This window comes from Arvicola amphibius, chromosome 2 (genome assembly GCF_903992535.2).
Source record: "Arvicola amphibius chromosome 2, mArvAmp1.2, whole genome shotgun sequence".
In the NCBI taxonomy this organism is placed as follows: Eukaryota; Metazoa; Chordata; class Mammalia; order Rodentia; family Cricetidae; genus Arvicola; species Arvicola amphibius.
Genome location: NC_052048.2, coordinates 142,016,411 through 142,040,390, shown reverse-complemented (window position 1 = coordinate 142,040,390; position 23,980 = coordinate 142,016,411). Strand labels below are relative to the sequence as shown.

Below are 23,980 nucleotides of genomic sequence, written 5' to 3'. Positions count from 1 at the left end.
AGGATGCCCCAGGTTCAGTCATGCATGGGACATGTGAATGAGAACTCCCGGGAGGAAGCTGTGTCTGCAGAGACGGACAGGCTGGTCAGAAATGCCCTAAGTGGAGAGACTGGAGCGTGGCGGGTCCAGAGGCAAAGAGCCCTGACTTGGGATAACTCTAACCCTCCTGAACATTTCTTGCCAACCTTTGGTGTCAGAATTAACATTTTGTTACTAATAGACTAAAAAAACAACAAACAAATAAAAAAAAACCTTTTAGAATTAATTAACTTAAAAGACCACAAGTTTCCATGAACCTACAAGCAAAGAATGTCATCAGAGAGCATCTTGGGCCGATGGAAAAGCTTCCCCCATCTCTCTGTTACCACCTCTCTGGTGTATCTTCCGATGTAGTTTATCTGTGCCTTGATTCTGTAAAACTATACAACCTCATGAAACTGCTTCCACGTTGGAACAGGGAGTTTGGGGGGGGGGGGGTCACTTAGATCTGTGTTCCTGAGCCCTGTCACTCAGAATTGGCTACAAAATAAGCTATTATTCCCTTAAAGATGATAACCGTAGTTCTCTGTTGACAGACGTTTCCTTCAAATGTTCGGAAGAAGGACAACTCATTTACCTTTGTGGGCGACATGGCACAGGTCCTCCTGCATCTTGGAGAACTCGGATGAGGCTTCAGAACCATCCGAGTAAGATTTCTCTTCGCCCAGGTCCAATGTTGACAAATTAGGATTGGAAGAGTGTAGTCTCACTGGGCCAGAGAAGGGTTTAGGGACCTAAAGTGACAGCAAAGGGAGAGGTTTCTATTCAGACTAGAGTCTCCGGGACTGGAACTGATTAAGGAAGCATCTTCCCACCAAGGGATAACCTCGAAGAAAACTGAAGGCAAACCCAAGAGGATGGTCTCCATGCCCCTTGCATCAAACACTACAGTGGGCAGGAAATCACAAGCTGTCTCAGAAATGACAGAAGCTTTAGAGCCATAGGTTGAAGTGACAGCAAATGTCCCCACATAACTAGGCTGTCAGAGCAAATCAGCTCCAGATAATTGTCTTTACTTGCACCTGGAGCTTCTAGAAAACAAACCCTTGGCTCACATTTGCACGTGCAATGTTCTTTACTCTGAAAGCATCCAAGTTCAACCCTGGAAGGAGTGCTGAGAGCTTGAAGAAAAATGGCAGAAGGGCCTGTGGGACAAGGGCTCAGGCCTGGGGACTCTAGGAGGAGATAGGTCCACTCTGAGGGATGAGGGCGACAAAGGTAGATCAGAGTATTGGGTCTCAGCAGCCACCAGGCAAGGCACACAGGGAAGGGAATGTCATAGACAAGCTAGATGTTAAAGAAGGAAAGACCCCAAACCCTCACAACAGGGGTAGTCCCTCTAATGTCAAGCCATTTTCCCTCAGGAAAATTCCCCTTGCCCTAGTATCCTCACTGCCTTATCCTTGTAGCCAGAAGGTCTCAGTAACAGGAGTCATCTCTCCTCACAGGGTGCAGAGATGAACTCTGGAACGCTCACTTTTCCGTCATATGTTTGAGTCAGGGTCCCTGCTCTGGTGTGCAGCACCACGAGGAAAGCAAGCATGGCGGGAAGCAAAGGTTACCTGCAGCGTTCCTTTAGCATCTTTGCCAATAGCTCTGGACCGCCACCGCCTGTGTGATCGCTTTTCCTTTTTGGGACTTTCAAAAGCTCCACCCTTCGTTTCAAAAGAGGAAAGAGAGTGCAGACAGTAAGGTCCACCAAAGCTACAGGGAAGTGACCAAAGCCATCCCCTTGAGTTTGGCTAAAGCAGCCGGACGAACAACACCCCACTGTTAGTCAAGTGTAGGGGACAAGAGAGGAGAAGATGGCAGAAGGTGAACCAAAGAGTAGTAGGCTGACCTGGATGGCGTTGATGGCTGGCGCCGAGTATGTCCGATGCAGGACGTCCATGCTCTGTAAGAGCTGGCTCATTTCCAGCAGATACACGTGGCAGTGTGCCAGGTCTGTGGGAGGAAGGGCAGATGTTCACAACTGTCCACTAGCACCAGCAAGTACCAGGCTCTGTATCTGTGTATTTGATTTCCCCCTTTACATCCTCTCCCCCCACACAGAAAAGGCCATAGATGATGGAGGTTTATGATGTGGATCGAGGCTGCCTTGATTTAAATCCACCTGGCCAACTGTGACACATGGTCTCTGTACCTCAGTTTTCTCATATGGGAAATGGGGACAATTACACATGTAGCCATAGTGTTGAGAGTCAAATGATTTGATGCGTGCAGAGGGCTCAACAGTGGCCTATAGTAGTAACTGAAAACAGTGGCCACCCCCACACCACCGCAGCAGCATCCCTAATCCAGCAGCAACAGGCACTAAGCTGTACTAGTATCCGGTGACTTGCCTCAGAACAATCTTGAGCCTCTGCAGATGGGCCTCAGCTGCCAGAAGAGCATGGACAATGTGTGACAATGTGTGACAATGTGTGACAATGGACAGCCTTTGGCCTTCATCAGGCTCTCTATCAACTTTGTTTTACAAGGGAAGGTCTTTCACTGGCCAGAATCTCCCCAAGTGGTCTGAGCTTGTCTTGCTTCAGGGATCCATCCATCTCCAGCTGCCAGGGCGGGGATGCCAAGTACACACGGCCACATCTGACTTTGTTTGTGAGTTCTGGGTACCAAACCCAGACTCTCATGCTTGCATGGCACATACTTTATGAACTGAGTTCTCTCTCCAGCTCCCAACTTAATTCTAGATTCTGTTTGCTCCAGGCCTCCCCTTAGACAATTAAATCTGAACTCACTATCCCATTAGGCATCTCACTCTGCTTCCCTGGCTGTGCTGTAGCTGATTGTGGTTGAGAACACGGAGTCACCTTGTGGAGGAATGATCAATCCTGCCTCCTTGTCAGAGTTATTCAAGGGGCGTCAGGAACAGGGTCATCTGGGTGGCACCCCAGGCTAATTTTAACAGCATATTTGGGACAGAAGTATAAGTATAGGCGCCCTCACACTTGAAAGGGTCCAGATGGCTCAGCAGTTAGGTTAAGAGTGTATATTGCTCTTCTAAGGGACTGGATTTCACCCACATTGAGCAGCTCACAAAAACCGGGAACTCTAGCTCCAAGGGGACCTGATGCCCTCTTCTGGCCGCTGAGGGCACCTGCACACACACACACACACACACACACACACACACACACACACACACACACGCCCCTCTCCCAACACAAATAGACATACTTGAAAATAAAATAAGATCTTTAAATGCTCTCTCCATGACTCTAGTGTACAGTCGTGCTGGAGAACGCTCAACTGGGCATTCTCCATCTGGTTGCTTACACTTTAATCAGTGGACACCGACTCTACATTGGGTGTAGTGGCATTTCATTTGTATTTTAACAAATAAAATTTGCCTGAAGCTCAGAGAGTAAAACAGCCCCATTGGTCAGCTTTACAGATCAGGCAGTGGTAACACACACCTTTAATCCTAGTAGCCACACTAGTTTGCCATAGAAACTCAGTGGTGCATGCCTTTAATCCCAGCCCTAGAGAGGATTATAAAACAGAAGGAAACAGCTTTCTCTCGGTCTTATCCTGAGATTTCTGGAGGCAGGATCACCACTTCAAACTGAGGAAGTAGTAAGAGCCAGTGACTGGCTGCTTTGCTTTTCTGGTCTTCAGGTTGAACCCTGATTTCTCTCTCTGAGTTTTTATTAATTGTGCTTCAGGTAGGTGGGCAGCAGAGTCATTTTTGACAGTTACAAGACTGTGAGTGAGCTGACAGTCCCACCCATGGGGACACAATTTATGAGCCCAAGAGGAATTCGTGCATCCATCCCAGGACTAGACTAGGAAGTCTGTCTGCATCCGGGTGAAGACACTAAGCTCTGTGGGGAGAGCATGTTGGCTAACGATGATGAGACCTTCTTTAGCAAAGCAAGGGACAGAATACAGATGAGTGACAGCAGTGACACACACGCACGCGAAGGCCACACCAAGCACGCATGACCTCAGAGCCATGGCAGGGAGCAACAGAAGGGTCAAACAGTTCTACCTTTGGAGCATTTTTCCATGTCCTCTGAAGACTGCAGCCAGAATGGAACTCGTGTGTCACCACCACAAGAAAATGACAAATTGCTTCCAGTTTGAAATGAGTTCTGCTTCGACAGACTGCTACGCTGCTCATGGACGACAAGAGTGGGTTAGAAATCAAAACAGAGCGCGGCAGGGACAGCTTCTAAGGGAAATGATAGCGGGGTGATTTGGGAAGAACCTTCTAGCAAAGAACCCAGGAAGAGACCATGATACCTGTCTATCACCCGGCTAAGCCACACCAGGCTCCATGGCCTTGGGTGACAGTCCTTATCTTCTCCTATGAAATGGTGATACCATAGTAAAGATATGTTGGGAAAGAGTCTGCAATCCTGTATGGCTGTAGACATGCTTAATTAGCTGCAACCAACAGCCAGGGAGAAAAACCAAAGTCACTGTGGCTGAGAGAAAACCCAAGCCTTCAGGAATCTCCTTGCTTGAATTCCCTACCTTACTTAATGCATGCTAGTTATATCGTGGGTCAGACCCTGGTCAAGAGACTAGTTAAACACCACCCCGACTTACCCTGCTCCACCCACAAACCTTCCCTCAGGCGCACTCCCAGAATGGGCCTCTCGGACTCAGTCTTGGCACCCCAATCATTACCTTCCTACTGGAAATGGAGTCAAATACTCCTGGGGCAGAATCTGTGACCGTGGGCCCTGGGAAAAAGTGACTGACATCACGGGGAAACATGGCAATCTCATTCTGCCGGTACATTCTGTGGTGGCGGAGCTTGGATACCCACTCGTCAAAAACTTCGTCGGACTTCACCTACAGAGTATTAAGTTGAGAGATGTCAAAGAGAGCCACTTGCTGAAAGGATCAATTTTTCATTAAAATGAGGCCACTCCTGACCTGCTCTTTTGGAGCTGGCACACATGGAAGAGAAGAAATCCTGTTTATTGCCTTGGTTTACATCTATGTGGAGAACACTTGGGGAAGAGGCATCGTCACAGAATACAAATTCTTGTTTCCTCTGAGACATTCTAACAGCCATGCAAAGAGGGCCAGTTTTATTAAACAACAAATAAGCTAAAACCCACACTTATCCCTTGAAACATTTCCAAGTTCTCGAGGCTGAGACTTGCCCACCCCCCTAATGTATTAACTCTGTTCTTCATTTAATCGCTTGTAGCTCAGACTTTGCAGCCAGACTGAACTGAAATGAAGTAGGGAAGACCCTGAAACACTGGCCTGTATTCATCTGCCCTGACAAAAGATACATGGCCTAGAAGTGGCTGTTATCATATGTGAGCGTTAGCCAAAGGGGCATTTTTGCCATTTGCAGATAAAGAAAAATATCTGACAAAGCACCGTCAGTATTGTTGTTGTTGTTATATGCATGTTTATCCATTTTCTCCATAAATGAGGAAATGTTAAGTTTCTGCTTTCCAGAAAAACATGTTTATAATTAGCAATTTTCATTTAAAAATATTTTTGAGACAGTGTATTGCTATGTAGCCCAGACTGGCTTCAAACTCACCATGTAGCCAAGGTTGGCTCAGACTTACTACATAGTCCAGGCTGTATTTGGACTTGAACTTAGGAAAAACCCTATGAATGCTAGAATTACAGGCATAACACCATGCCTGCTATAATAATTTTTATCAAGAAACAATTCAAATGCTTATAAAAGTGTTAATAGGAACATAGCAGCCATGTTTATACTGTAGACATTTCTTAAGTCAATATTTTTGTGTATATAAGAGATGTTCATAATTTCAAAGTGAAAAGTGAGTTACCTAGACATGAGGATATAGATTCGTAAAGCTGTCATTTAAAATAACTCAGAAAGGTGTGTGGTGGGTCTGCGGCCTGCCAGGCCAGCACTGGGCAGTCCTAAGACTGCAGCTGGGATGGGGGCATGCAGACAGACAGCCGTGGCAGCACTAGAGAATCGTGAACCTGACTCTGTGGTGTTAGACACCTGAAGATGGAGGCTCCTCCTTAGCGCCTGTCTGCAGGGAGCCGCAGCACAAACAGACACACATCTGTCTCCTCTGCACTGTGAGCTCCTGAACAGATTTCATCCTCCAGATGTACTGAAGAGGGACATTATAAGAATCTTGTCATTCTTGTACTGATCACTCACTCCCCAAAGCCCTGACAAGCCAGTGCCCAAAGCTTTCATCTTGACTCATCTTTTATTGGTTAAACAAGGAGAGGAACAAGGCACTTTATTAAACAGCTGACCCTGGTTCTATGATAGGCCCTGCAGTAATTCCAGGACTCTGGCTAGGTGCTTTCTTAACTAGTCTTTTGCCCAGACTCCTCAGGTATAAAATATGAGAGAGATGACTGAGGAGAGAGAGACGAGATGAGAGAGAGAGTGGCGAGGGACGGGAGGGAGGGAGGGAGGGAGGAGGATGGAGAGAGAGAGAGAGGGAGAGAGATAGAGACTGAGACGGGAGAGAGCGAGCGAGAGGAGGAGAGAGAGGAGAGAGAGAGAGAGAGAGAGGGAGAGAGAGAGAGAGAGAGAGAATCAAGTCAGGTGTGGTGATGCATGCCTTTAATCTCAGCACTCAAGAGGTTTGTGAGTTCAAGTCCAGTCTGGGCTATACATCCAGACCCTGTTGCCAGGGGTGGGGTGGGCAATTGGGGATAAAGAGGGGTAGGAAGCCTGGAGCTAACAAAAGGCCCACATTACAAGCCAGAGTTGACACTCAGGGATGAACGAGAAACCAAGCAGCACTTCCACTAAGTCTCAGAGAATCACTCTGTCTCATGGCGTCAAGTCCAGTGCATCTTAGTCTGAGTCTTTAAACAGCAGACGTGAGTGATCACTTCATTCTGCTAACTAGAACCACCTATAAGCAAGGATTCATTACTTCCCGACCATGTGAAAACACAGAATGACGTGACGGGACCAATACAGGAAAACAACATCAACTCTTCCAGAAGAGATTAACCACGGACAGCTGGCAGGGGAGCAGTACATTCTCTCAACTATTTTATATAATTTTATATAAATAGAGGGTTTTCTCTCCTTTACTTTGCCATAGTTATTTTACTTGGGAGATTTTCTCTTTCAGGGGACACTTGGAAAGATTTGGAGGCAGTGTGGCTTGCTACCACTAGAGAAGAGACGCCACTGGCAACCAGGGGTAAAAGCCTAACCATAACACCCAGGACAGTCCCACAGCAAAGAATCACCAGCCCACGGTGTCAGCGGAAGCTATACACACCGAACTAACCCAGAATGCGGGCTTGGATTAGGGGACAGATGTGAGACCTACATGTGAGGAGAGGACAGGGACAGGTGAGAGCCTTTGTCTTCTCAGCCTCAGTCCCATTCCCTAAACATCAAGCAACTTGCCTAAGCAATTCTTAGTTTATCTCCAGCATTCAGGCACTGCCCAATAATTATACAGAGTGATTAGTCTTACTAAGCTTACTGTACCCCCAAGGAATTATAGCAAACCTTATAAACCTACGAGCACGGCCCTGCACATGAGCACTGAAATCACTTTTCCTTCCTTCCTTCCTTCCTTCTTTCCTTCCTTCCTTCCTCCCTCCCTCCCTCCCTCCGTCCCTCCCTCCTTCCTTGCTGCTTGCTTCTTTCCTTCCCTCACTTTTTCCCTTCCCCTCCCTCCTTCCTTCCTTTCTTCCTTTACTTTTGGTAAGGTAACAAAACAAAACAAAAACAAACAAACAAAACCAAGATTTTTCAAGAATTAGATGGCTGGTCAAAGTTGAACAGTTAGTAAGCAATCCCGTAAGAACTCATGTTGCCTGAGCTTCAGGCTTCATGCTTTTATGACGCCACTCAGCTTCAGGAGAAAGACAATTGGGTAAAAAGCTTTGAGACTTAAGATTTACAAACTCCTAGTTTAGGAGAAAAAAAAAACCTTAATGTTTCCTACAATATGAGGATTTTAACAAAATCTTTATAAAACTGGCTAAAGTCACAAGTCATGGTCCCACACAGTAAACATTATACTTCAGGGATCCTATTTTAACCTAGGGTAAATGGTTCTATATATACTAAAGACATATAGCCTGGGGGAAGGGGCACAAGAAGATGTTGTTGCTATTGACTGCTGTCACTGGGGAGGAGTGGTAACATTTGGGGAATGGAGACAAGGACTTTAACTCTTCCAGCCGTGTGAGAGACAGTCCTGCACAACCAAGGAAAAAGCTGGCCCATCCTAACATCAATAGTATCCCTTAGGGACACATTAGTGACAAAGACTACCCACATGGTGAATAACTGTCCCCAAGGCACCAGCAGCGTGGTAGTGGACAATCCCATCACCGTAGAAAGGCCTCTGTACAGCCACGCTGGGAAAGCAGTACCTGAGCCTTGGCTACTTAGGAAGTGGAAGCTGGGAACTGTTGGAGCCCAGGAGATTAAAGCTAGGGCAGGCAAGACAGTAAGACTCTGCCTCGGACAACTCCACAACCAGCAAAAGTCCTGGTGGTAGCTGCTCGGTAGGAGCCTGCCCTGGCTGGGGCTCACCTTCAGGTGATAGATGTGCTCCTCGGTGTCCAGGTCAATACACTTGGACGACTTCTTCACAGACATCACTGAAAGCCCCACATCAATACAGCCGTGCAGCTTCTCTCGCTCAATCTACGGGAGCAGGAAAGGGCTATTTGAGAGTCACAGCAGTCAAGGTGGTTGTAACATCCTCCCTGGTCCCATCCCACCTCATCTGGTTCATGCACCAATGATAAACCTGGACACCACGATTGATGGAGCCCTCCAGCAAGCAGGACCCAGTTAAGAACAAGCACGTGTGGCATTCTTTCTCTGTAAGGGAGACACACTTGCCTCACACCACAGAAGAGGAGGCTGAAGAGCAGAAGCTAAATAATGAGTTTTCATAGTCAGGATGCAGGGCAGTGAGAGGAAAACCCCATGAGGTGACTCCAAGGCAATGCAAGCAGCCATTGTCTTCCCCTGGATTAGTGTCTGTTGTCAATTCATTCATACGTGACTTAAAAGGAAGGGTATAGTTAAGAAACTAAGGAAGACCAGAAGGGTGGGGAGAAAGGAGAGAAACGCCCTATGAGGTAGGCCTGCTGGTCACTCAGAACCCTCCAGGACCACCTCTTAGGGTTAACTCCAAGCAGAAGTCCACCTTAACCATGGTTTTCTCCATGAAACCCCCAGTCGCCAGAAGAGGGGAAGGACACTTGGCATATGCTCTGTTCCTGTAATTAGCTAAAACCAGAGCAGGCTTATGGTACCCAGGATGCTGCCCTGCACCTTCTCCTGGTGGTGAAGGGAGCCCGCCTAGATCCAGAGCTAAGGCAGCAGGGATCAGGGTGTGTGGAGAGGGGGCTCTGTGCCACCTGGAAAAACCATCACCCATAGAGAACTGCGGCTCTGGCCTGACTCTGGCAGCCTGCACACTTCTGCAATAGCATGCTGGATCAGGAAGAAGACTTACATCAGTTTGGCTCTTGGCATATTTCAAGATTCCTTTGTCCAGGTAGAAGAATCTCTGTGAGAAGCAAACAGAGTTTAGTAAGATGTACAGGCTAACATTCCTCCTCATCTCCAACTTCTAACAGAATAACACCGAAGTCTTACCTTGTGCCAGCCTTTCAAGGGCCACTTCCTCTTTTTCAGCAGAAATCCTTTTTGCACGGGTGGCTCCTGGGTGTACGTCATCTCCCCCCTCAAGCCTTCCACCACTTCCCAGCTGTCCTGTTCCAATGAGAGAGTACAGGCTAAATGTCACTCCTTTACGAGATAGTAACAGGAAGCAGCAAGCTCCTGGAAAACCATCCAAGATGGAGAGCCTGACAAGGTTCCATAGGAAGAAATTAAATCTAATGCCCATACATCTCTTGGACTTCATAGATTCAATGCTGTAGTTCAGCGGCATCAATTTTTTAAAGCTCTTTTTCTTGAAGGACCATTGCCTTTTTCAGTCTTCTCTGAACCTCGGCAGCACGGCTGAAGGGGACGATCTTACTATAAACGCTATTTTCGTTCGCCTTCATGTCACCATGCGGGGACTGTTCAGCCAGCAGACATCAGCCTGAAGGTTAATCAGAAGCCACAGATGTCAGGCTGGAACTGTATGTGTCTGTGCACGTGTGCATATGTTAGGGGCCACCTAAAGAAGGGCTCAAATGTGGGGCTAGAGAGATGGCTCAGGAGTTAAGAGTACTTGCCGCTCTGCCAGAGGACCAGAGTTCAGTTCCCAGTGCCCACATCAGGCAGCTCACAACTGCTCCAGCAATGTGACCTCTTTTGTGAACTTCACAGGCACGACACGTGACACACACTCACACAGACACATAAACGTGAATAAAATCTTTTGAAAGGAAATACCTGCAAAAACGGGATTGGGTACAAGCTAGTAAATCTTACAAGCTGACTGGAAACAATGGTTCAGGGTAAGTGTCTTCAAATACTAGGGGCTTAAGTAGCAGAAATGCAGAAACATCAGAAAAAGAGTTTGGTCACAAGTCTTTTCACCCTTCCCCCCAGAAAAATTTTACACCCCCACTTCTTATCCAAGAGACTTCTATTTAAGGTATGTTATAATCCCAGAACTTGAGAAGTGGAGGCGACCGACGTCATAGAGCAATAAATAAAAAAAAACAAATGACAAGAACAGCAGCAAAATCCTTGTATTTTGGGCCTGGATTCTTTTCAGCTTTGATGGGGGCACAAATGGCTGTTTTAATTGGTCCTCCATCATTGGCTATTGAGGTCACGAGTTGAACACAAATTTCAAAAGGAACAAAGAGAAAAACATTAAAAATTCTGAAAATTTCTTTAAAAATACTTAAATCATTGCTAAATCTGTACAAGATAACCCCAGAACTGATGATATTCATGTAAATATAATAGATGGTGATGATGGTGAAGATTAATTAGGTCATAAATATACACAGAATACACACAGACTGGAATACAACTTGAAGAGTCTGAATATACACATTAGACATTATATATAAAAAAATCCCACATCGGCTAATATAGCTTTGCACACATATGATTTTAATATTTCATGCAAACACCCTGCTCTGAGACAAAGTTCCAACCCTGGGGCAGATGGTACTGGCAGAGGCCACAGGAGTTAGACAGTGAGTCTGGACCAGCCCCAGGGAGCAGGGCAGGTAGCGGTCCTGCAGGGCTCTTTTCCAGGTGTCCCAGAGTGCAGAACACCATCTCAGCACCAGGATCCTTCCCTACATTAGCAACTGAACTCCACCGTAACCTGCCTCTTATCCGAGCCCTTCCCACTGTGACTGGAGATGAAGGTACATCCCAGGTTTTTTAAATAATCACTGTAGGTATCTCAGAATCTGGAGTTCTAAAAGGGATTTCTTCCATGGAGGAAAAAAAAAAGAAGGGTGGGATATTCAGTGTTTAATTTAGAGAAACTTTTTGACGTTGAATGAGATCTCGCTATAACCATCATCAACTGTTCAGTCATTCAGGCAGGCCCAGACAACAACTATGTCTATTCAGTGATGAGCAGCACACGGCCTGTCATGGAGAGCACCAAACAATCCTGCTCTCATTTACTTCCCAAGCCAAAAGCAGGAAGCAGCAAGCTCCCGGAAAACCATCCAAGATGGAGAACCTGGCAAGGTTCTATAGGAAGAAATTTAAATGTAATGCCCATACATCTCTTGGACTTTATAGATTCAATGCTGTAGTTTAGCACAAAAGTTTCTGTGCCCCTCCTCCTGAGGAAAGCAAGCCTTCACCCCACAACTCCATCACACCAGTCTTCTGCCACTCTTGCCAATGACACCCTTGATCGTGGTAACATGTATGAGGTTTCATTATCCCTACAGAGGAGGTGCCCCTGAGAGCACGGAGGGTCTAGCATGCTTCACTTTTCCTCCTGTCTGTGACCAGCAGGCACCTAAGGAAAAATAACTGCAGTCTTGGAACAAAGCTAGGGACTCGACTGTCGTGTGGAACACATTTGAAGCGTGCCCAGTGTCCCTGGGCCAAATGACTGTTTCCAAATTAGATACAACCGATCCATATTTGTGAACGATGGGCGTGTGTTGGTATCATTACATGAGAATCCAAGGGCCCAATCCTCTGGAAAGCGCTCCGGGGGATCAGCCTTTTGGAATTGTTAGTCTTCAGCCTCCCAAGCAGAAGGCTACCTGCAGAGCACTACGCAGAAGGACTGGACACATCTGTTTTGTCCCTTCAATTGTGCTCAGAGCAAAGGCCAAGAGGGAGCAGCCATTATTGCATACTTGTCAATCTTGGGGGACGGCAGAGGCAGGAGTAGATGCGGTCTTACCTGCTGCTGAATGGGAAAGGATTGAATTTCAAAGGTGACTTTTTTTTTAGACCTGAAGTGCTCTACAATTCTACATCTATGGCTTATTCCTCCCAGCCAGCTGGCGTGGAGGCCAGGGGGCTAGAGTAGTTTCCCTCGCTCTTCACTTCAAGGAGCCAGGAAGGGTTTGTAATTCCCCATTCCCCCTTCCCCCCATGTCATCTTTTTTTCCTCATTCTATCTTCCTCCTAGGTTTGAAAGTGGTAGCAGGCTGGAAAAGGCAGATTTGCACCACAAAGAAAGGGCAGTCTGGGGCTGGAGAGATGGCTCAGAGGTTAAGAGCATTGCCTGCTCTTCCAAAGGTCCTGAGTTCAATTCCCAGCAACCACATGGTGGCTCACAGCCATCTGTAATGGGGTCTGGTGCCCTCTTCTGGCCTGCAGGCATACACATATACAGAATATTGTATACATAATAAGTAAATAAATATTTAAAAAAAAAAAAAAAGAAAGGGCAGTCTCTCCTTGGCTAGAGGAGAAGGCATGGAAGCTTTCCCTTGGCTCCATATTCATTCAAATGCTCAGTGGTGACAGGATGAAGTAGCCTCTAGCTCTGAGGTTTTCAGTGGCCTGAGGCTGCACCCACAAAGCTGGGAATCCTGGGGCACTAGTGATTATTAACACTGTTGGGAAGAAATCTCTAGCATCTTGGCTTCAGGTGACAATAAGAAACTTCCTGATTCCTCAGCCTTGTGCAATGACGTGGTTGTAAGGATCTGCTTAAAGTTACTTGACCTTGGGCTGGAGAGATGGCTCAGAGGTTAAGAGCACTGGCTACTCTTCCGGAGGTCCTGAGTTCAATTCCCAGCAACCACATGGTGGCTCACAACCATCTGTACTGAGATCTGGCGCCCTCCTCTGGCATGCTGGCATACATGGAGGCAGAATGTTATATACATAATAAATAAATAATTAAAAAAAAAGTTACTTGACCTTGAAGGGCTGGGGCTCAGCCTTAGAGTCAGCCAGGTAGTGAACTCAATGGTAGCTATTCACTGTGCTTTACCAAAATATTTACCATTCAATTAACTCGTAAGTTGTTGCTTTTTCATTTGAGCTCTGGTGTTTCTTCTATCATAGAGATCATTGACTTCAGTTTATGTACAACTCCAGCAAAGGGGTACATACATGGGAGCGGCTGAGAGACTTCTCCCCTTGCTATTTGTTGCAGTCCCCAGGCAAGAAAATAGATTAAACTGTCAATCAAGTAAATGACACTATGTAGTTGGCTTACAAGAAGGGGTTAAGTTGTAGCCACAGTTCATGACATGCCTCCAGAATCACAAAACACTAAACAAACAGTAGGGGTGTTTGAAATAATACACAAATGAACGATATAACAACATTACAGAAGGATTGGAGAGCACATTCTATAGATCCACAAAATCGTGAGCTTTTTTGTCCATAGTGGATATTAATAAACGCAATGAGAATCAGGGAAATATCACAGACTAATATCACAGACTATATACTGTGAGTTGACACACACTTAGATTAAGATTATGCTTAATCCTTACATAACCCTTCAAGAGACATTTACTAGGGTTCTTATTTTTTAAATGTAGAAAACGAGGAAAAGAATTGAATAAATTCCTTGAAAAGCTACCAAGTGGTACCCCATGGCACAACCTATGAGTTTATTGTTATTCTGCTATCGTTTTAAAATGTTTTCCCTTCTATACTTCAGATGTGTAAATCCCAATGGTGAACAAGGAATAAATCCTAAGGGCTAAAAGGAGAGCAGTGGGTAAATCCTCCTAAGACAACTGGAAGGAGTTAAGAAGAATCAGGCCTGCTCAGAGTTCCTAGGTCTCTGATCTCACAGGGCTAGCAAGTGTGTAAGAAACCAGCCCATGCATCTAATGCTGTTGACCCTTTGTGTACTTGCTCCTTCATGTGTGGAATCTCCTTCTCTGGTGAATTTTCATTTTTCCCCAAACCTCTGCCTTCCTGAAGAAAGTCCCCACCTCATCTGAAGTCAGGCAGTAATAATACAAACCCAACTTACACGGCCTGCTTGCTAAGCTCCAACGTGGGTTATTTGTCTTACTGTAAGCTCGTTCACGATCATCTGTGTCCTCTGGAAATAACAACTGAACAAGCCTGAGAACAGGAGTGTACAGAAAGGGCCCTGAGTGCCCACAAGGTGTGGTATTCAAGTGAATTGCTTTCTAGAGCAGGAAAAAGGAGGAGAAGGGATGGAATCAGATGTGGGCTGGGGAGATGGTTCCGTGGATGAAGGTTGTTACTATCAAGTCTGAAAACCTGATTTGAATACTGGAAGCCTACAGGGTGAAAAGAGAGAACAGACTCCAGGAAATTGTCTTTGGATCTCCATGTGCCAGAGCAATGCTTGTATGCACATGTGCATGCATGAACACACACACACACACACACACACACACCAATGTAATAAAAATAATTTTGAGATACTAGTGTTCCAGGCTAAAGGGATTGGGGAGAGACACCTGATGCCCTCCACATACCATGCTGATTTGAAGGTAGGGCACACACCTTGAGTAGAATAAGTACCTAAGACACTACATTACAGATTTGGACCACCACAGAGACCAAGGTCCTGCAATGGTTAACTCTGCTGACTGAGCCCAGCATGCCGGGGTTAACGTCCCATCCTGCATGGATCAGGCTGAAAGGTCATCTTGAAGATGAGCTGGAGAGTGAAAGAGCTGGGACGTCTCAAGACTTCTAAAGCTCAGCCGAAGCCGGCCTGGCAGTCATCTGGCACTGAGTTCAGGCTGTCTTACAGAGCATCTAAGTGCCAAAGATAGAAAACTGCTTTGTGATTAGACAGGCAGCGAGGCATTTATTCACGCTCATGAGTGGGCCACGTTCATTTCCATAGTGCTGAGTGCATGGGTTGCAAGCGCTTCCTTCCAGCACAGCTGTATGCACACCGCACAGCGCGCCGGCACCTCGCGCATGCCCAGTCCTCAGCTACGCGGGCTGTGATGTCAGAAATAGAAATGCCTGAAACGTCCATTCTTCCCGCAGCTGTGAAGTGTGGGGCGGGATCTGGCAGGGCTGGACAGTAGGTTGCTCTAATTAGTCTGTTATCAGTTTACCAAGTTTTTAAAAATCAGAGGGCAATGTCTAGCCTTAAACCACGTGGCAGCTAATTACACCCAACATTAATGAATTTAAAGGCATTTGTGATCTTGCAGAGCCTATCAAGAAAGGCTACAGGTCACCACCATTACCTTTCATAATTTTTCTATGGAAATACTTATCAGCAAATTGCCAATTAATAGAACAATCGCTTTGATGTCAGACCAGCCGTGTGCTTAAACTGTAATCACTGAGAGAGAGCCTGAGTTGCCTTTTGTTAAAAGTCTTTCTCTCAGCCAAGGTTTTACGAGTACCAACAGGTCAAAGGGCAATATTTAAAAAAAAAATTAAAAAAAAAAACAGTCGGAGGCAGATTGGTGTGTGAGGTCAAATAAAGCGAAAATCCCCAGGAGATCCTGTAGACACACATTGCAATTCACAGTAGGGGAGGGGCTGAGCTTTAGCCGCTACTGCTGGACCATTTCCAGGCTGTCTTGAAGAGCTCCGAGGGCATGAACTCCAGGGAGAAAACCAGGACTAATGTGCAGGAGTCACAAGACCCTGGAGCCCAGCTCTCCAGGAAGACCATCTGATAGCAAGTCAAAAGTGGCACAGCTACTCTGGAAAAGAGCACTCCTCAGTCCTGGGAGTGCTCCATCAGAGACTAATGGCCACTAGGCCAATGGGGGTGCTATCCGAGACTAATGGCCACCAAGCCAATGGGGTGCTCCATCAGAGGCTAATGGCCACCAGGCCAATGGGGGTGCTCCATTAGAGGCTAACGGCCACCAGGCCAATAGGAGTGCTCCCTCAGAGGCTAATGGCCACTAGGCCAAAGAGGACAGAAAAGATGCTAAATTTGAGAGGAAGGTCAGACTAAATGAACTCTAAGGCCTAATCTAAATCTTGTCAGAAACTCATGCCCTGTGAGGCACAGCTTTAGTGACATCATCTCAGGTGGAAACACGGAGATGAGCACCGGAGAGCCCACTTTGATTCTGAAGGCTGTTTGAGGACTACCAGTTACCACGTGACAACTGGCACTGGGCTTTCTCTCTTGGCACAGAGATGTTGAGAGCTGGGGGTGTAAATACGCAGAGGACCCAGGTCCCCAAATGCTTCCAGGTTTATCACCTGACCAGCTAGAGAATACAAACACCTGAAGTACTTACCAGAAGACTACTACCCACCCAGTCCCTTCAGAAACCATGGGAGACGGTGCTCACAACGACAGCTGGGAAGACACCAGGAAAGCTGTCCGCTGTCTCACTGTCCCACCTGAGACCATCTTGGGTTTCCAAATAAGAGACAAATGCTTATTGCAACTGCATTGACCACAGACGGCTTTATAATTAAAACAGCATTTTAAAAAGCCTTAGCGCACACGCGGGGACTGTTTCTAGCCTGCTGATGACTCACTTAGCATAATTACGGCTGTAATTACTTCAGCACTTTTTAGGCTTCTCGGATATATTTGGAAGTTATTGATATTGCTAAATATTCCTCTCATACTATCAAGGCCCAAACAGCTCTGAAAGCATCCCCGGCACATTTCCTCTTTCCCCGCAACGTGGTTCTATAACCTGCCTTGTAAGAGCTGGAGCTACTGTGAGCGACTAGACACCCTTGAGCCATTCTGCCCAGTGGCAGCCCACCATGGGTGGTCAGATGCCCACAGCGCTGATGATGGGGGTTCGGACAGTAATAACGGGAGTGAGGTGTCCTGTGTGCCCCGTGGAAGTTCTGTCAACACACCGTCATCACTCTTGCCACACAGAGGCAAACACTGGCTCCAAGGTCGCTCGCCCAAGACTATAAAGTGCTAAGCAACAGAACACATTTGTGGGCTCAGTCTGCAGCTCACACGCAGAACTTTGCAGCTGAGCTCTGGACAGGAGCATCCACAAGTGCAGTAGGAGAAAGTGGAATCCCTTCAGGGTCACCTCCCACCCCCAGCCCCACCACACACTCAGCAAGCTCTCCCAGCCTAATTGGACCTTCTTCTATTTGTATTTCTGTCTTCTCTTTTTACTTCCAGGGGGACTGCAACCAATGGCTTTTCCCCAAAGGCACAGAACAGCGGTTTTGAAATTCAGAGTTTGAAAGAGAATGTGGCCGTCACCCTTTGAGTTCCTAAGATGTGAGGAATCTAAGTGAAATCGATTATTTGAGGATCACAAAATTGAGAGGCTTCTGGAGACCAGGACACAAAACCTTTGTCTCAAGCTCTTTTCTCAGAATGACTTATTTCTAGGGTGGCAGCCGGCCTGTTGCAGGGGACTCTCCTCCAGAGTCCACATGAATGGTAAGAAGGTAGGACATTGCCTTTTGTTTTAAACATCTTTTGTGGCATACAGTGCCCTGTGGTATCTGAGCACTGGAGAGAAAAAAAATGCAAACTATACTCAGATAAAACACTGTCATAGTCAATGTACTCAGAGAAAACACCATCATAGTCAACGTTAGTGCTTGCTATCTCTCAAGAAAACCCATGTTCATGCTACATCCATGGCTGATGTCTATTCTCCATATCAGGGTGCTCAAAGAGCTAATAAAAGTGTGTCATCAAAACAGAGGCACTCTGGGAAATACTGCATATGTAACTTGGAATCACAGGCAAGGGTAATAGGCATTTAATATGACAAACCCTCTGTACACTAAGGTCTCATATTTAGCGCCTGCACTAGAAATGCCAAGACACAGCACCAAGCAATGCCACTCGGGAAGTCAGTACACATGAAAGATGAAAGGGCATCACAGATTGGAAACCTACAGGTGCCAAGTGAGGAGTTCGTGTGCCACGGCAGGTGAGCTCAGACTAGCACCATCCCCAAGGGTGGTCCCCTTGAACCAAGGGCTTCAGTTGAGACTCTAAGCAGAGAGAATTAATTTTCTGAAGCTATCCTGGCAAATGGCCACACACTTGGTGGCTTAAACTTACAACCAACAAACCTCTCTGTTTTTGATTTTGAGACGAGGTCTCGCTATATAGCCCAGGCTGCCCCCAGACTTAAGCTCCTCCTCTCTCAGCCTCCTGGGTGCTAGGATTAAAGGCCTGCTCTACCACCACCCCACTCTGAAGTTTAAAATTCTTTAACAGGGCTGAAGGAAAGAAATCTCAAGCCCAGAGTAAGCAGAGCCAGGCTCCCTCTGGAGGCTCCAGGGGAGAATCTGGTTGGGACTGTCCTGGTCTCTGGGGGACGCGGCTTCCCTGCGGTTCCTTGGCCTGTTACTACAGACACACCTGCCGCCATGTTCACATCATGGCCTCTCCTGTGTCTCTCCCATGTGGCGTTCTCATCCGGACAACTCAGAGTTCCTGCCCTTCTCAAGGCCCTTAAATGAACACATCTACCAAGGCCCCTTTCTAACCCATGTCATGTCACCTCTGCAGGTTATGAGGGTGAAGATGTGGATCTGTCTTGTAGGGGGCCAGTAGTCAGCCCACTAGCCCAGGTGGAAGAGACAATGAGGTAGAAATGTACCAGGACATTTGACTCAGGTAGGCCTGTTACTGGCACAGAGGGAACATGGCTGGACTCAGTGCCAGGGCCAGTGTCCAGAGGGATGCCAGCTTATTCTTAGTGTCCTCTGCATAATGCCTACTATTCTATCACCAGTGTCTAGGTACCTTCTGTGTGGCCCTGTCCTGCTTCCTGCACTGTCACTTCTGGGCCATTAGAATTTTTTTTATTATTATTTATTATTTGTGTGTGTGTGTAAGTGTGTGTATGTGTGTGTGTGTGTGTGAGAGAGAGAGGTGTGTGTGTATATGAGTGTGTGTGTGTGAGAGTGTGCATGCCAGTGTGCTCGTAGAGGTCAGAGGACAGCTGTCAGGAGTAAATTCTCTCCATCAATGTTGAAGCAAGGCCTCTCGTTTCTGCCGCACGGCACACTCTAGACTGGTTGCACTTCAAGCTTGTGGGTGACTCTCCTGTCTCTGCCTCCACTTCCTGGTAGGAGATAGGGATTATAGATGCTGCCCACCACGTCTTGCTTTTATGGGTGGGTTCCTGGGATTTGACTCAGGTCATTAGCCTTGTGTGGCAAATACTTTTGGTGACTGAGCCATCTTGCCTGCCATCAGCATTTTGGCATCACCAAATTATTGAAGCACGTTTTCTCTCCCACGAGAAAGAATTGCTGAGCCAGCTCAGCTCAAGGTTGCATCTCAAACTTCTGAAGAGTGATCCAGGTGCTGCACAGCTGGGAAGACATGCTGGAACACTTGGATTCTGGTCCTTCCATCCTGTGACCCGCACTACGGCTACTGCCTATCATAGAGAAATACATTCATTTCCTTAAGGTACCTCAAGAAGGTTTTATCAAGGCAGTGATTCTAAAACACAGAAAGCTATCTTTTTTGTTTTTCTTTAATTTCATTTTTAACTTTATGTATGAGTGCTGGCTTGTATGTATGTCCGTCTGTGTCATGTGTGCTTCAGAACAGAAGAGGATGCTGAACCGGCTGGAGCTAGAGTTACAGTTAGCTGTGAGCATTCATGTGAGTGCTGGGAACTAAATCCAGATCCCGTCCAAGAGCACCCAGCGCTCTTAACCACTGGGCCGTCTCTTAGGCCTCTGCTTTCTGCCTTTTATTCCAGAGCTGCAGATCGGATCAGACAGGTTGAGAACTTTGGAAGTGTTTAGGGTTCACTTTCTCCTCTTGGGTTAGGTGTATAACAACAGCCTGTCCTCTGTAGACACAGAGAAGAACAAGAATCACCTTAGCTGATGCTTTAACCTCTTCCCATACCACATGTTTGCTTCTCTACAAGACTCGGTGTGAAAATTCCCTGTGAATTAAGTCTTATTCTGTTCCACCCTTCCTACATCTAGAACATAACATTACAACATAGTTGTGGCCGAAAGGCTGGTAGGAAAAAGAAGTAAAGGGGGTGAAAAATAAGTCTGGAAAATAAAGACAGAAATAGACAGCGGGGTCTTTTTCTCTGCTAGGATGACCGGAAAAAGACCGCTCCAAGCGAAGGGGCCACATACTACTTCTCTCATCCACCCTGTTCTTCCCCATACTCGCAGAGGTGCTGGCTAAAGGTGGCATTTATACAGGACATGGGGACTTCTGAAGGCGCCTCCAGCGTCTAAAGACAGTGCTTTCCAACAACCGTTAACATGTCTGGGCCATATGGCCTTTCCATGACAAAGAATCCAAACCTCAGGATTTGTTCTGGGATTCCAGAAGACGGGTGAGGAGATACCAGAAGATACAGAGATGCTCCTGGTGGTCCTAACCTACTCTTCCTTACTGTGGCCTAAATACATGCTGAGCCTCTCCACTGCCACTACCCCACACTGGGAGGATGAGGCAAGGAAGCAGTCACCTGTGGGACACCTTGAGGGTCCCAGGGACTGACATTTGGAGAAAGAGAGTGGTTTGTTTGTCAGGTACTTCCACACAAGGTCCAGTGTAATCAGGCAATTTGTACAACCCAGTAAGGAACTAAGGCACAGAGAGGGTGGGACCTGTCCAAAGCTGGACAGGTTATAAATTCTCTAAGATTTAAGCTCAGGCCCTCTGGCTCCAAAGCTAATGCTTGCTGCCTTTGATTTTCTATGACTATTTGCTATTAATATATCCCTCGATCTCCTGAAACTCATGTTGAACTTTGTCACTGTGGGGCACGGGAGGGATGGCCTTTAAGAAGTGATAAGTTGAAGCAGGAGTAGCTCTTCCCAGGCAGTAATACGGAAAAGGCCCACGGTAAAACTACAAGCTGGACATGTAAATGTGAGAACAAAGGGAAAAATATTTCAATTATCAGTCAGCAAGGTCAGAGATGAGCAACATCTGAAAAGCTGGTGACTCACAATGCTGGCCAGGCTGGAGACCGATAGATGAGCCAAGGTCAGCAGCTAACAAAGCGGAAGCCAAAGCAGACAGATGGCGGCTTTGATGTGAGACCACTCCACCACCACAACTGGGCGAGCAGCCTGTGAGCAGGGCCTGGTCACCTCCCTGGTTACACTGGAGGAATATGCTCAGAGTGTCGTGGGTTCCATAGCTTGGCCTATGATAGGCCCAGAGAATTACCCAGGCCTAATAGAAATGACCTCAGTCTTTGCTTTCTACTGAAGTCTTATAAAAAGCCCTGGGGTAGCTCAGTTGCTTGTTTCCCCCTCCCCTGTGGGACTCCTCCCACTCTCAAGAGTCTCCATTTTCTTAAATTTTTCACTTAGTGAAGCTTGCTTTTCCTTTGCTTAGAGCCTCATGGTACCTCTGTTTTTAACCTTCATCAGCATGAAATGGGGCTACTGTCTCAAACTGACCCCCTGCTGGCCACTGATTGCCCAACACTTAGTCCTTGAGTCACACACATCAGGACCCAGAAAGGCCCCAGTGCTCTCAAAGATCTGCACCAAAGCCATTAAAAGGGGGAAGGCTGCCTTTCTTTCTGGGGTGACTTTAGTCACCCAAAGCAGGTTGTCACAAAGGCTGTTACAGGCTTTCCCCCTGCTTTGCCTCCTACACTCCCCGCTCCCTGCCCCAGACAGGTTTTCTCTTGCAGCTTTGGAGCCTGTCCTGGAACTAGCTCTTGTGAACCAGGCTCAAACTCACAGAGATCCGCCTGCCTCAGCCTCCCGAGTGCTGGGATTAAAGGCGTGTGCCACCACTGCCCAGCTGCCTCTTGCACTTTCTGCCAAGAGTTCAACCATAGCATCCGGCTTGCCTTTGTACTTCCTTGACTCCAGAGCGAAGTAAACTATTCTTTATTCTTTAGAAATCATCAGTCTCAGATAACCACAAGAAAGATTCAACAAGAAAGGAACCAAGACGCCACCAGAAGACAGACGAGGTGACAGGTCAGGAGGATCCCACGGTCACACCTCCTTAATGTCTTGTAGTGCTGATATAGTCTACACTTTCAAAAGGAACCTGATCAAATTCAGTGCCTCTGAAGAAAATAAAACAATGGACTAAGTAAATTTCCCTCCTTTTCTTCCTCTCTTTTCTCTTCCTCCTCCTTGACCTAAGTCCTATAGCCCAGCCTGATACCAAACCTGCAATCCTCCTGCCTCAGTCCTCCAAGTGCTATGATTACAGGCATGCCCCACCACACCCGGCTTGGATCTCAGCATGTTCAATACTCAACTGAAAACATCAACACCTGAACACTGAATTTTAATTAACCATGCAAAGCTTGGCAAATTCTCCCCCTGCCACCCTGCCTGTCCTACAGATTCTGGCACTGAGCTGGGGCTGGTTGTGAGTTCTGAAGTGTAGCAGAATCTACTAGCCTGCATAAATTACCTCTCATCAGGTGACCTCGACGGAACTCAACTGCCACCAAAGATCAGCCCAGGGACAGAGGGTGACAAGAGCAAGCCGTGTCACTGTGGGGGAACTATTCCAGAAATAGATTGCTGTCTTTTCAGTCCCAGGCTGAGGCGGGTGCAGCGCTCGTGAACTGTGGTGGCAGAGCTAAACTTTCTCATTTCCGGTTTTCATGGCAAAAGCTAACAACTCATTAAGGAATGGAAGCTGTGCCACCCAAGGCTTTGCGTCAGTCGGTTTCTGGTCCACAATGCTCTGTTTGGCTCCTCTGTCCTTCACAGCCTTTGTACTTATATCTGCTCAAGCACTTTCAGTAGCAGCTTCTCAATAGAAGTGGTTGAAGAAAAAAAAGAAAACTTGGCTATAGGGCTCTTCTAGTAAAGACAAGCCATACCCATTCATTTTGTCTAGCTGTGCCTTCTATATGCATTACTTTGAAATTTCTAGGCAGGAATGGAAGGGGGGCAGTGGGAAAAAGACAAAGGGAAATTGGAATTACTCATATTTTATAAATTTAAAAATAGCAACTCTCTACCGTTCACCTACTTCATGAATCCACAGAAGAGTCTGCACTGGAATCTTTCTACCCAACAACTGCATGCCTATTCATTCATTAACTTAACTCACGTGCACTGAATGCCCTCATGAGCCAGCCCAGCACTTGGATGAGCTATGTCACTTAGTTCTCCTCTTCTCCCTCAAGAAAGCAAGTTCATTCAACACTATACATTAACTGGGAAGTATATACACAGGACGAGAGATACGTGGATGGGGGAATCTACATGGAAGTGGGAGACACATCATGGGGGAAGCTACATGGAAGTGGGAGATACATGGATGAGGGAATCTACATGGAAGTGGGAGGGAGATACATGGTAGGGGAATCTACATGGAAGTGGGAGGGAGATACATGGGTGGGGGAATCTACATGGAAGTGGGAGGGAGATACATGGGTGGGGGAATATACATGGAAGTAGTGGGGGAGAAAATAGGAGATACATGGTGGGGGAATCTACACAGGAATCCATAACTCCCTAATATTTTACACATTGAGTCTGTTATAGAAAGGACAAGATCAAGTCAATTCAAGAATCAAAGACAGGCAAATTCAGTTTAAGGAACAGAAGAAAGCAAGTCAGAGGTATAGACATTGTTGGCCAGTTGACTGTGTGAGATGAAATCTTAAGAGAAAAGGATTTAGAAAGACTAAGTCTCCTGACCAAGAGGATGTTTTATTTTTTATTTAAAAAATTTGTGTGTATGACACA

General features: G+C 46.6%; 1 protein-coding gene across 6 annotated transcripts in view; it reads right to left on the bottom strand.

The window, feature by feature from the left end:
• Osbpl3 (oxysterol binding protein like 3) overlaps window positions 1-23,980 on the bottom strand; it is a 173,215-nt gene that overhangs the window by 55,393 nt on the left and 93,842 nt on the right. For 4 of the 6 annotated variants that reach the window (XM_038318195.1, XM_038318199.1, XM_038318196.1 and 1 more), the window contains exons 3-10: window positions 9,617-9,733; window positions 9,474-9,527; window positions 8,537-8,650; window positions 4,681-4,848; window positions 4,037-4,160; window positions 1,880-1,983; window positions 1,602-1,694; window positions 617-773 (exon numbers count right to left, since the gene is read on the bottom strand). In XM_038318195.1, coding sequence (XP_038174123.1) covers window positions 617-773; window positions 1,602-1,694; window positions 1,880-1,983; window positions 4,037-4,160; window positions 4,681-4,848; window positions 8,537-8,650; window positions 9,474-9,527; window positions 9,617-9,733 — 931 coding nt within the window. The remainder of the gene's footprint in view (window positions 1-616; window positions 774-1,601; window positions 1,695-1,879; window positions 1,984-4,036; window positions 4,161-4,680; window positions 4,849-8,536; window positions 8,651-9,473; window positions 9,528-9,616; window positions 9,734-23,980) is intronic. The other 2 variants (XM_038318198.1, XM_038318200.1) reach the window with 1 other exon arrangement.